Source organism: Hemitrygon akajei, chromosome 7 (assembly GCF_048418815.1).
Source record: "Hemitrygon akajei chromosome 7, sHemAka1.3, whole genome shotgun sequence".
NCBI lineage: Eukaryota > Metazoa > Chordata > Chondrichthyes > Myliobatiformes > Dasyatidae > Hemitrygon > Hemitrygon akajei.
In genome coordinates, this window is record NC_133130.1 from 164,903,847 (window position 1) to 164,918,172 (window position 14,326).

Here is a 14,326-nt window from a genome sequence, read left to right on the forward strand (position 1 = left end):
CTGGCTGGGTCAATAACCCTCTGAAGACCCTTGTCACCCTGTGCATTGGAGCTTCTTTACCAGACAGTAATGTGACCTGCGTGTTCTCTACCGTATATCTTTAGAAATTTGCTAGAGTCCTGGTGACATACCAAATCTCCTCAAATTTCCCAATGAAGTATAGTCACCGGCATGCCTTCTTTGTGACTGCAACAATACAATGGGCCCAAATAGATCCTCTAAGATGCTGATACCCAGGAGCTTCAATCTGCTCATCCTTTCCACTGCTGATCTCTCATTGAGGACTGCTGTTTAGAACATAGAAAATGGAACTTCAAACACTACTGTGCAGTACAGGCACTTTGACCCATGATGTTGTGCTGACATTTTAACCTATTCTAAGATCCATCTAACCCTCCCCTCTCACAGAGCATCCATTTGTCTATTATCCTATCTAAGAGACTCTCAAATGCCCCTATTGTATCTGTCTCTACCACCACTCGGGCAGTGCGTTCCCTCTCTGTGTAAAAAAAACACTAACCCTGACATCACCCTTACACTTTCCACCAATCACCTTAAAATTATGCCCCCTGGTATTAGCCACTTCCACCTTGGGGAGAAAAGTCTCTGGCTGTTCACTCTATCTATGCCTCTTATCATCTTGTACACCTCTATCAAGCCACCTCACATCCTCTTTCAGAGAAAGTCCCCAGCTCGCCCAGCCTCTCTTCATAAGACCAAGTGCTGGCAGATTCAAAGAATCAGAAGAGTTAACACGTTATCCACTCAGATCAGGCCAGGTTCACTCTTGCTTCTTTCAGCTTTACTGTACAGGGCTTGGGTAGGGGCAAGGTTGATTTGGCATTTCTGCAGATAACACAGGAAACAGAGGAAGACCATAATTGCCCCAGCTGTGGGCAGATGTCAACTCGGATATAGAGGAACACTGTAATTGCCCCAGCTGTGGGCAGATGCCAACAAGAACAGAGAACTATGTGGCAAATCAGTCTTCCTCTTTCTTCTGGATGCTCTCAGATTCACTTTTTGCTGCCCTGGATGTGGGAGCTACTGGCAGGGGTCAGGGTGACTGTCCGCACCTTGTGACCTTAAAGCTGAGGCTCTCTCTGGAGGCAGTTAAGTTATTATTATCTCTTGTTTCGTTTTCACAGCTCGTTGTCCTTTGCACATTGGCTGTTTCTCCAGTGTGTGGTTTTTCATTGATTCTGTTGTGTTTCTTTCTAGTTACTGTGAATGTCTGCAAGAAAACGAACCTCGGGGTAGCACATGGTAACATATATGTACTTTGATAATAAGTTTACTTTGAACATATAGCTTCAGCATCAGAACCGCACTGGTGGGTCTGGAGTCACACAGAACGTAGGCAGGCTTGAACCAGAAGTGCTTACAACTATCTAACAGCATCGCAATACAGCTCTTTTAATACAACATAATTTAAATTCCGCAGCTGCCAGGGGATTTATATCTTTGGTTCACAGCTCGCTGGATTACGGCTCCTGCAACACCAAACCATTACATTTGTCAAAGACCGACAGCATTCAGAAGATACCACGCATGACAGGGACTGAAATTCACCCAGTTCACACCACAGTGTAAAGTCCACATGGATCAGAATGTCAGCATGGAGAGGTCCGTCACACACCACCACAGCAGCGGAGGCAGTCACAAGGTGGGACTCCAAACCCATAAAGTTGTTCTTCTTTGGATGGAACATGCCAATGTCTCCTTCCAATTTACATTCTTCACTCAAACCTCCTTGTTCCATCAATACAGAGGCTAGTGTGCAGACATGATGTAGACACCAGAGGCCCCTGTACTCCACCTTCTGATCATCAGTGTCTCAGGAACATGTAGGTGCACAAGAGAACACAGAACAGTACAGTCCAGGCCCTTCAGCCCACGATGTTCTGCTGACCTTTTAACCTACTCCAAGATCCACCTAACACTTCCCTCCCACACAGCCTCCATTTTCTATCATTCATGTGCCTATCTAAGAGTCTCTTATTTATCCCTAATATATCTGCTACTAAAGCACCCCTGGCAGGATGTTCCACACACCCACCATTCTCTGCGTAAAAAATCTACATCTGGCAACTCCTTATAATTTCCTCCAATCATCTTAAAATTATGCTCTCTCGTATTAGCTATTTCCACCCTGTAAAGAAGTACCTGGCTATTCACTCTATCTATGCTTCTTTTCATCTTGTACACTTCTAACGAGGCACCTCTCATCCACCAAAGAGAAAAGCCCCAGCTTGCTCGACCTCATAAAACACTCTCTCTAATCCAAGCAGCAGCCCGGTAAATCTCCTCTGCACCCTCTCTAAGGCTTTTACATCTTCCTATAATAACTGAATACAATCCTCCAATACAGGTGGGAGGTACAGGAGCCCCACGTCCCTCACCTCCAAGTTCAGGAACAATAATTACACTACAACCATCAGGCTCCTGAACCAGCATGGAAAACTTCACTCACAACTGATCCCATGACCTACAGACTCACTTTCCAGGGCACAGCAACTCGTTCTCAATTTATTTATGTATTTTTACTTTTGCACATTGATTGTTTGTCAATCATTGTTACATATAGTTTTTCATGAATTCTACTGCATTCCTTTATTTTTCTGTAAATGTCTGCAAGAAAATGAATCTCTGGGTAGTATATGGTGACATATACTTCCTTTAATAATAAATTTAACCATATAACCATATAACAATTACAGCAGGGAAACAGGCCATCTCGGCCCTTCTAGTCCGTGCCAAAACATATTTTCTAAGAATACTTTCCATTAATTTATCCACCACTGACGTCAAACTAGCAATTATTGCTAGGTTTACTCTTAGAACTCTTTTTAAACAATGGAACCACATGAGCAATACGCCAATCCTCTGGCACCATCCCCGTTTCTAATGACATTTGAAATATTTCTGTCAGAGCCCCTGCTATGCCTACACTAACTTCCCTCAAGGTCCTAGGGAATATCCTGTCAGGACCCGGAGATTTACCCACTTGTATATTCTTTAAAAGCGCCAGTACTTCCTCTTCTTCAATCATCATAGTTTCCATAACTACCCTACTTGTTTCTCTTACCTTACACAATTCAATATCCCTCTCCTTAGTGAATACCGAAGAAAAGAAATTATTCAAAATCTCCCCCATCTCTTTTGGCTCCGCACATAGCTGTCCATTCTGATTCTCTAAGGGGTCAATTTTATCCCTCACTATCCTTTTGCTATTAATAGAACTATAGAAACCCTTTGGAGTTATTTTCACCTTACTTGCCAAAGCAACCTCATATATTCTTTTAGCTTTTCTAATTTCTTTCTTAATTTACTTTGACTTTGAAGTGTGGTCTAACCAAAAAGCCCAGAGTTAGTGCAGGAAGTCCAACATTCTCCTTCAGAAGCCTTCTCTTTATTGAAATTGTATAATACAGACCAGACAAGAATCACTCAGCCACACGCTCTTTTCCCCTCGGAGTGGTTGCTGTCAGTTGTCCAAAGTGATGAGAAATCGTCGATCTGAAACACTAAATCTGCTTCTTTCTCCACAGGAGCTGCCTGGACCTGCTGAGCACCTCCAACAATCTCCATTTCTGTTTAATTTAAGCTGCCAGCTATCATCACATACCAGATGTGCTTCGGAGAAGAACAGCAGTGGCACAGATGTGGTGATAATGTTGGGGAGGCTCACAACGCAGGGAGAAATGTGAATGAGAAATCTCCCATTGTTTGTAGATTTTTAAATAAGCAGTTAAATAATTAACTTCCTATTAATAATTAGAATAAAACTGAAAATAGATAGATAATTTATTAATCCCAAAGGAAATTAGTGTCACAGTAGCATTACAAGTGCACAGATATACAAACACACAAATATTAGAACAGAAGAAAGAAAGAATAAAAAATAAGTTACCTCAAACAGGAGGGGATCATCACTTCTCCAGCTATAGGTTGACACATTATGGAGACTAATGGCCGAGGGTAAGAATTACCTCATATTGCACTCTTTGGGGCAGTGCAGTTGTCTTAGTCTATTACTAAAAGTGGCATGCAGAGGGTGAGAATTGTCCAGAATTGCCCTGATTTTCCAGAGGGCCTTTTGTTCTACCACAGCCTCCAGTGTGTCCAGCTTGACTCCTATAACAGAGCCAGCCTTTTTAATCAGTTTACCTAGCCCAAGTAGAAATTATTGAGCCTAAATTAAATAGAAGGGTAGAGTAGAGTATTTTTGCAATGTAACAGCTATATGAGTAACAATGAATTTGAATTAAAAATCAGCTTTATTTGTCACATGTATAGCAAAACATACAGTGAAATGCACCGTTGGCATCAAAAGGGAACTCAGTCTGAGGCAGTGCCGGGGGCAGCCCATATGTGTTGCCATGCTTCTATCACCCACACAGCAGATAGTACTCACAACTCACTAACGTACATCCGTGTGGAAGGAAACCGGAGCACACAAAGGAAACCACACGGTGTCGGGGAGAACGTACAGGCATCAGCGGGAATTGAGCCCAGGTTGATGATCGCTGGTAACGTAAAGTGATGCACTGTCCTCTGCGCTACTCTGCTGTCATACCACCCCAATGGACCTGTCAATTAACTTCAAGTAGAAATACCTTACTTGAAACGAACTCCTCACAGCAACAGCAGGAATTGAACCCTGATCGTTGGTGCTGTGAAACGTTACACTGACAACTTTATTGCTGTTCTTTAGCAACAGGATTCCACCCTCTCATTTCTTATCATTTATAAACAAAACCACTGCGATGTTGAAAACTGCTTTCCCCACATTCAACCTTCCCCTTTGGATCTGGACTCAATTTTCTGCTTGTGATGCTGACACGTTTAATGTGAGCTTTATCTCATAAGCATGTCAGAATAGTGCAAGGAAATTACTATACTGATTTTTATGACCTTTAATTTGCCAGTGATTCACTGCATTTATACTGGAGCATTCCAGAAAATAAAAATCCGATCTCAAATTTCAGAACAACAGGCTAAATGGAACAGCAACTATCAGTATACAATCTATTTGTCTGGAAATGGAATACACACTCAATATGCTCTGAACAGGTTGTCATAGCCAAGGGCGTAGTGGGGATGAGCTCCCACTACCCATTAAATGCTCCTAATGGTGCGTGTCTCAAATAGCCTTTGACAACCAAGTTCAGCTCCTGGCCTCTACGTGTGGCCCAGCTACAAAGCCCAGCATAAATCCAAGGAAAAATCTGGAATTGGAGTCCCTAGGGAACACTGCCTGACATTGCTGGTGCTGAACTGCAGTGTGCTACACGGGCAACAGCTTGCTCTCCATATTGCACTGACCTGGCCTGTGTGTCACATTAGACAGCTGGGATACAACATCCATGGTCCACTATGACCGACGGAGGGCCTCCAAAATTCTCAACAACAATTTAAGGTACGAACACAACTACATCTTTGGTTTTGGGGACACAAGAGACGTCAGACACTGGAATCTGAATAGAAAAAAAACAACTAAGTGCTGGAGAAACTCCCTGTGGAGGGGAAATGACAGTCGATCTTTTGGACTGACACCCTTCACCCAGATGAAAGGTCTAAAAGGATCCAAATGGTTTCTCCAATTTATGAAAGAAAGGGAAGGGGGAGAACACCAGAGGAAGGTGATGGGCCGGTAAGGAGATGAGGTGAGAGAGGGAAAATGGAATGGGAATCGTGTAGGGGAGTACAATTACTGAGAAACTGATATTCATGCCATCAGGTTGGAGGGCACCCAGAGGTGTTGCTCTTTCAACCAGAGTGTGGCCTCTTCACGGCTGTAGAGGAGGCCGTGGACTGACATTTGATTACTAATTTAATTGGTTCAGCACAGCATTGTGGGCTGAAAGGCCTGTTCCTGTGCTGTACTGTTCTATGTCCTATTTGTTCAGAAGCATGTCCGTAACTCTGTTAGACATCCGTGTCAAACTAAACTGTAACTCTTCATGGATCTGACCTTGTGAATAGCTGTTCATGGTTTATAGGAACAGTAATATATTGGACAAGGCTTATATAACGAAGAAATAAAGTGATTAATCACTAAAGAAGTGGAACCCGGTGTGACAGAGTCCATGACAGGCAGACACATGAGCAAGTATTTGAAGAGGTGTGCATTGATCAGGAGCAGTCAGCGTGGGTTTCAGTGGACAGGGAGTGTTCCCCTGATTTAACAGAACAGCTAGGGCACGAGTGATGAAGGACATTCAGCTGGCGAATGGATCTCCAACAACAGGAGATAAGGAACTATTTCAGAAACTGGCAGTGGGAATCTGGTCGCCTGCTGTTGAAGGTGGAAGTGTACATTGGGACAAAGACATGTAAAGGCCATAAAATCTGGGGGGAGGGGGGAATGTGGAGCTTACAAAGTCATTGGGATGCAACATGAAATGTTACAGCCACCGTGGGAATGCCGTAGTGCCTGTTACACTGGCCCTCACCAATTTGTATCGCTGAACCATGGAAAGAATCCTATCCGGATGTAACACACACAAAATGCTGGTGGAACGCAGCAGGCCAGGCAGCATCTACAGGGAGAAGCACTGTCGACGTTTCGGGCCGAGACCCTTCGTCAGGACTAACTGAAAGGAAAGATAGTAAGAGATTTGAAAGTAGGAGGGGGAAATGTGAAATGATAGGAGAAGACCGGAGGGGGTGGGGTGAAGCTGAGAGTCGGAAAGGTGGGACGGGAGGCCTAGGGAGAAAGAAAGGGGGAGGGGAGCACCAGAGGGAGACGGAGAACAGGCAGAGTGATGGGCAGAGAGAGAGAAAAAAAGAGGGGGGACAAAACTAAATATATCAGGGATGGGGTAAGAAGGGAGGAGGGGCATTAACGGAAGTTAGAGAAGTCAATGCTCATGCCATCAGGTTGGAGGCTACCCAGCCGGTATATAAGGTGTTGTTCCTCCAACCTGAGTGTGGCTTCATCTTGACAGTAGAGGAGGCCATGGACTGACATATCAGAATGGGAATGGGACGTGGAATTAAAATGTGTGGCCACTGGCAGATCCTGCTTTCTCTGGCGGACAGAGCATAGGTGTTCAGCGAAATGGTCTCCCACTGTATCCCTTTTGCTAATCACCTTTCCGGCTCTCAGCTTCACCCCACCCCCTCCAGTCTTCTCCTATAATTTTGCATCTCCCCCCCCCCCCCCCCCCAACTTTCAAATCTCTTACTATCTTTCCTTTCAGTTAGTCCTGACGAAGGGTCTCGGCCCGAAACTTCATCAGTGCTTCTCCCTATAGATGCTGCCTGGCCTGCTGCGTTCCACCAGCATTTTGTGTGTTGCTTGAATTTCCAGCATCTGCAGATTTCCTCGTGTTTGCTATCTGGATGTATCACAGTTTGGTATGGCAGGAACTGCAGAGAGTTGTGGGCAGGGCACGGTTCCCTGTTCAGCCTTCCCTCCATGAACTCTGTCTAGACTTCTCATTGCATCAGTTAAGCAGCTGTATAATCAAAGACCCATGGATGTGGCCATTTCTGGTATCTGGCCCCTCGTTCCTGGGAATAGTCGTGCAGTGAAAGTGCTGCCACAGTGGTGCTGGGTAGATTGTTTGTGAGATGCCGGTCTATTGCTACACTGCCTTTTTCTGGATGAAGATTACAGGTTTGGAAGGAACTTCTGACAGCTATGGCATTTTCACTTTACATTGTAATCTAAACCGTTAACGTCTTCTTCAAGAACCCACTGCTTTTAGTTAGGAAGCTGTGCTCCTTTCGGTGCATCACTCAACATTCAATATTGTTTAAGGTCATTTCCAGTATACAAGCAAACAAAATACATGTAACTCCAGATCTGATACAGCACAAAAAAACACAATAAATAGATATAGCTCCTGCCCAGTAAGTGACGTTACAGTGAGCAGAATATTACCTGCTTACCTGTCACACTGAGAACTCTCTGCTCCTGTGGCATGGCATTCACACCGAGTGCACTGTCCACTGATGTTGCGGTAAAAGCCTTCGGTACAGTCACTGCATTGCATGCCAGCGTACCCGGGGAGACAGTCACACTGCCCCGACGACACATTACACGTTCCATTCGTGCTTCCAACAATACTGCAGTTACATCTGAGTTCTGTGAGAGGAGGAAACAGACGATTAACTGTCTGTCAGAGGTACAACATCAGTCTAATCATCAGAGAAGGCAGCGGAATTGAACCCTTATCAATGGTTGCTGCACTAACCACTACACTACTACGCTAACTTGTCACGTGAGGTATTGTGACAAGATGTTCCATTAGGAACTCAGTGGGCTGTATTGCAGCTGTCTATCCTTTATTGAGAGCAATTTGGGACCCCTGGTCTAGGAAAGGGTGTGCTGGCATTGGAGAGGGACCAGAGAAGGATCATGAGAATGATCCCGGGAATGAAAGGGTTAACGTGGCTCTGGCCCTGTACTTGCTGGAATTTAGAAGAATGAGGGGAATCTTTTGAAACGTGTCAGTGATGGCACATCAGCATATAGGAGGGAGAATGAAAATCTGGCTGAGCGGTGCCACAGCAATAACCTCTTGCACCTTGTCAGCAAGACTAAGGGGCTGATTATTGACTTCAGAAGGAAGAAACCCGAAGAAGCAAGCCTTTCTCGTTTCAGCAACAGATTCCTTCGTGTTATCACTTTGGAGAAACTGTCCTGGGCCCAGCACGTAACTGCAATTACAAAGAAAGCACTTCCTCAGGAGTTTGTGAAGATTCTGCATGACATCCAAAACTCTGACAAACTTTTACAGATGTGTGGTGGACAGTATATTGGTTGGCTGCATGTCGGCCTGAAAGGAAACACCAACAGTTTTGAATGGAATATCCCACAAAAAGTAGCGGATACAACCCAGTCCATCACAGGTGAAGCTCCTCTCCACTGAGCACATCTACATGAAACATGTCGCAGGAAAGCAGCATCCATCATCAGGGACCCCCGCCACCCAGGCCATCCTCTCTTCTCACTGCTGCCATCAGGGAGGAGGGGACAGGAGCCTCAGGACCCACACCAACAGATTGAGGAACAGTTTTTACCCCTCATCCATCAGGCTCTTGAACCAGAGTAACTTCACTCAACTTCATTCATCCCATCACTGAACTGTTTCCACAGCCTAGAGACTCACTTTCAAAGGACTCTTCATCTCACGTTCCCACTATTTATTACTTATTTATTATTATTTCTTTCTTATTGTTATTTGGAGAGTTTGTTGACTTTTGTACATTGGTTGAATGCCTAGTTGGTGGGGTCTTTCACTGATTCTATTACGGTTATTATTCTATTATGGGTTTATTGAGTATGCCCACAAGAAAATGAATCTTGGAGTTATATACGGTGACATACATATATTTTGACAATAAATTTACTTTGAACTTCGAATATCGAATATTGAAAGATCTAGACAGAGTGGATATGGAGACGATGTTCCCTATAGTGGGGGAGTCTAGGACTAGAGGGCGCAGCAAAACAGAGGGGCATCCATTTAAAACGGAGGTGAGGAGGAGTTTCTGTCGGCAGCGGGTGGTGAATCTGTGGAATTCATTGCCACAGATGACTGTGGAGGCCAAGTCATTGGGTATATTTAAAGCAGAGGCTGATAGGTTCTTGATTAATCAGAGCATCAAAGGTTATAGGGAGAAGGTAGGAGAACGGGGTTGAGACGATAATAAATTAGCCATGATGGAACAGTGGAGAAGACTTGATGGGCTGAAAGAAGGCTAGTTCTGTTCTCATGTCTTAATGGTCTAAAACACTTCGATCCTAGTTGCAAGGTCAGGAGAGCGAGATTTTGCATATCAAATAACCTGAGTTATTTAACGTAATCAAATTATAATTACAAACTAGGGAACATTAGCTTAGCAAGTAATTCTCAAACAAGAAAGCTTATTATAGTATCTGATGATTAAACACTCTGTTGGTTTCCCTGAAACGAAGGTGTCAATGAGGCAGAGGAAAGTTGTGCTACATGGTTTGAGATGACTGATTCACGGTTTAATCTCACCCTCTGTGCCAATTCACCCCAACCCAATCCCTTGCTCTCTCCACCTTCTGAATCATTGAGAGCCACAGTGGAGTAGTGGCTACCAGAACGTCATTACAGCTTCGAAGCAGCAGCGTTCGATTCCAGTGTCCCCTGTAGGCAAGTTTGCACATTCCTTCCCGTGAACGCGTGGGTTTCCTCCGGGTGCTCTGGTTTCCTCCCACGGTCCATAGACAAAGAGCTGGAAATTCCACTGCCTGGGCCTCCACTGTCAACCAGTAAGGGGAATTGTCCAATACCACATGCACAACTGCAGCGCCTGGGCCTCTGCAGGCAACCTTACATTCTTCCCAAGACATACAAATGATAATATGCTGAAGAAGTCAGTAGTGTTGCTCTGGATTTCAAGCATCTGCAGAACTTCATGTATATAAACGACAAGGTCAGCCCTTGTATTAACTCCTTCTGAACAACCTCACTGGATCTGTAAGTTAACAGCTCTAGCATAAATTCAAAGTTCAAAGTAAATTGATTACCAAAGTATGTACATGATTCACAGTAGACAAAGAAACAGAATAGAATCATTAGAAAACAATCAGGCAGCAAAGGAAGGCAATGTGCAAATACACATAATAAATAAATGGGTGTAGAGTCCTTGAAAGTGAGTCCCTAGGTTATAGGAACAGTTAAGTGTCAATGTTTCATACGTGTCTAATACCATACGCGAATAATAACATTTCTTACTAATAGGTTTTATTTGAAATTGAAGAATTGTTCATTAAAATTTAAAGTTTAACATTTCCCTGTTTCTGCTTTCTAAATTCAGCGCTGCTTCCTCTCTTTATATGGCTCTCTGTGACTGATTTCTACATTTAATTCACCCACTTTAAACTTCCTTCTACCTAATTGCTTGAGGAGGACATCCATCTCCATCGGAGTGGAAATAAGAAAGCTCAGTTGGTGACGGTTATAAACTGTGCTGCTGACTCTGTTGTGCTGACCTACATAAAGCACCAAGATCAATCTTTGAAAGTGATTGATAAGATAGGGGCACAAAGGTTTTCACCGAGACTCGGGCTAGGGACATTGCCTCGGGATTTGAGAGATGAGGAGAAGCTGCTTTTCCTTGAGAGTACTGACTCTGTGGAATTCTCTGCCCAGGGAAGCCGTAGAGGCCAATTCATTTCATATATTTAAGACACAGTCAGATGGTTGTTTGCGTAGCTGGGAATAACGGGTTATGGGAAAAAGGGGCTGAGCCCACGGCCAGATCAAACATGATTTTACTGAATGGTTAGCTGGCTCGATGGGCTGGATGGCCAACTCCAGCTCCTAGTTTATTGGTTTTATTTTTTGTCTAGACACCAACCCTTCTGGCTCACTGAACCATGTCACCCAACAGCCTGCCGATTTAATCTAGCCTGATCACAGGACAATTTACAATGACCAATTAACCTACCGACCAGTACGTCTTTGGACTGTGGGAGGAAACCGGAGCACCCGGAGGAAATCCACATGGTCACTAACAGAACATACAAACTCCTTACAGATGGCACTGGAACTGAATTCTGAACTATAACACCCTGAGCTATAATGCTAGGTGCTCTGCTACTGTGGCACCCTGTGGACCTCCAATCACACCAATCTTCATAATGCTCAACACACAAACTTAATTCCCTACACACAAGAGATTTTGCAGATGCTGGAAATTCAGAACAACACACACACACACAAAATGCCGGAGGAACTCAGCAGGTCAGGTAGCATCTATGGAAAGGAATAAACAGTCGATTTATTGGCTGAGACCCTTCAACAGGACTTTGGCCCAAAACGTCGACTGCTTATTCCCTCCAAGAATGATGCGTGACCTGCTGAGTACCTCCAGCATTTTGTGTGTTGCTCAACACCCTGAAATATACAATGAAGTTCTCTCAATTTCTAGATCAAGCAGAACAGGGTCCTGATAGAAACAATAATGGCTCCACTCAAAATCTTCACAAAACTGCACCAAACACACTTCCCCATTTCCCAGAACAATGCCACCCACCATCAGGAGGCCACTTATCCAAATCACAACAGGAGAGCTGAGTTTTCACCCTTGCCAGGTCTTTCCACAAGGCCTTGGTGTACAGGGAATGTCTAAGTGAAGATTACTGTGGAAAACAAAACTGCAGCAATGAGATGCAGAAATGTAGGTCATATGTAAAGAGCTGGGGGAAAGAGTTTCTGAAGAAACAATTACATCCAACACCTGCTGAGGGTGGAGTTATTCAGAAAGATAAATTATGAGGGTGCTTGACTGGTACAGCTTTACAGTCAGCTGGTATAAGGCACAGGCAAACCTTTCCAATGCTACTACACAGAACTCAGAACGCTACAGCACAGTACAGCCCCTTTAGCCCACAATGTCGTGCCATCGTTTAACCTACTCTAAAATCAACCCTTCCCTCCCTCGTAACCCTCAATTTTTCTTTCATCCATGTGCCTATCTAAATGTCTCTTAAATGTCCTCGATGTATCTGCCTTTACCACCACCCCGGCTGCAGATTCCATGCACCCACCACTCTCTGAGTACAAAACCTACCTCCAACATCCCCCCAATTACTTTAAAATTATGTCCCCACGTATTAGCAATTTCTGCCCTAGGATAAAATCTCTGGCTATCCACTCTATCTAAGCCTCTTATCATCTTGTACACCTCTATCAAGTCACCTTACACCCTCCTCCACTCTAAATTTAGAGAAAATTCCTAGCTCACTTAAACCTATCCTCATAGGACAAGCTCTCTAATCCAGGCAGTATCTTAGCAAATCTCCTCTGCACCCTCTCAAAAGCTTCTACATCCTTCCTATAATGAGACAACCAGAACTGAACACCACAGCCCAAGTGTGGTCTAACCAGGGTTTTACAGATCTGCAACATTATCCCGTGGCTCCTGGACTCAGTCCCCCTGACTAACGAAGGCCATTTCACCATACGCCATCTTAACCACCCTATCAACTTGCATGTCCTTACATGCATCACCTTACAGGGAATGATTGAGTGATCTGGCTATCCAATCCTGTCCAAAGCTCCAGAGGAACCACAGAGAAATGTGCCATATTAAAAATAGTGATTTGGTTATTGAGAAAATGCACACTGTTTGGGGGAGTCACTTCTTATGAATCTGGTGGTAGATGTCAACGCACTGGGGTCATTTGCATCCTTCTCGTAGGTCAATAAGCACACTTGCTGAATGATACACGATATGTAATAGTGCTTCCTGCAAACAAGAGATGTATTCATCACTATACAATTCACCACTTAGACATAGAAAGCACAAGAAGGAAGCATGTTACTCGTTCCAAGTAAGGAGCACACACAACTCTAAAAATATTCAAAAACATCCACTCAAGGCTCGGCTGAGAGCTGGAATTATTTATCCTGTTTGATTTCCCTGCCAGCTCCTGTCGAGAAAGTATTCGGACATGGAAGGGTTTCATTTCACACTGAGTATCCCTGCGTCACTTTATTAATAATTGACCGACTTTGCTCAAAGGGGTTTTTTATTTTTACTTCGCTCAGCTGACAGGTGTGGGGTTGACTCTGCCCGTCGGTGGCAGTGAGCTGTGTTGGTTTGTGAAAGCGACCCACTCTGACCTTCAAGGTGACGTGCTGGACAGCTATTAGGTTAATGTAACTCGGGAAAAGTTCAAAACCTTCCCACAACCAGATTCATTGATGATCTTACTGTCAATACATGTTGGTATTTATGTAATTATTCCACATCTGTACTTCTGTTTTTCTATAATTCTTTACTCTGCAGAATCTAGGGTGCCTAAGACTTTCACTGACAACAGCATAGTTGCCCAGTTCCTTCCCATAACTCCGCAGCCTGTGACTGGGTGCAGCAAAACTCCACTCACTGAGCTTCGGCCAGAGCTGCTTCATTGGAAACTATCCACTCCAATAAATCACCTCTGAGGCAGGGCATGGCCCAGTGAAGCAGAGCAGAGGGTGCATGATTACACTGCATAAACAGTCAGCTTGAATCAAGAAATGCATCAGCATTTGCAGCACGGTGAGTGTTTCAGGTCCCTGATAACGTGCCCTGTTCATCAGATAACAAGAAGCCTGAAACAATCAATGAAACTAAATAGGTGAAAATTTAAACTCTCAACGGACCTGATCTATGAATTATCCAAGAAGATGGCTTTCTTTGCTAACTCCTTTTCCCAGGGTTGAAATGTCTAAAACCAGAAGGCATGCATTTAATGTGAGAGAAGGCAAGTTCAAAGGAGTTTTGAGAGGCGAGTTTTTTCCCCAGGGTGGTGGGTGTCTGGAATGCTTTGCCTGGGGTGGAGGCA

At 44.2% G+C, this 14,326-nt stretch overlaps 1 protein-coding gene across 1 annotated transcript in view; it reads right to left on the reverse strand.

Annotated features, from left to right (window-relative positions):
* Window positions 1-14,326, reverse strand: part of LOC140731133 (multiple epidermal growth factor-like domains protein 9) — a 204,577-nt gene that overhangs the window by 123,963 nt on the left and 66,288 nt on the right. Inside the window, exon 2 of the mRNA XM_073052455.1 lies at window positions 7,903-8,098. Within this exon, the coding sequence (XP_072908556.1) occupies window positions 7,903-8,098 (196 nt within the window). The remainder of the gene's footprint in view (window positions 1-7,902; window positions 8,099-14,326) is intronic.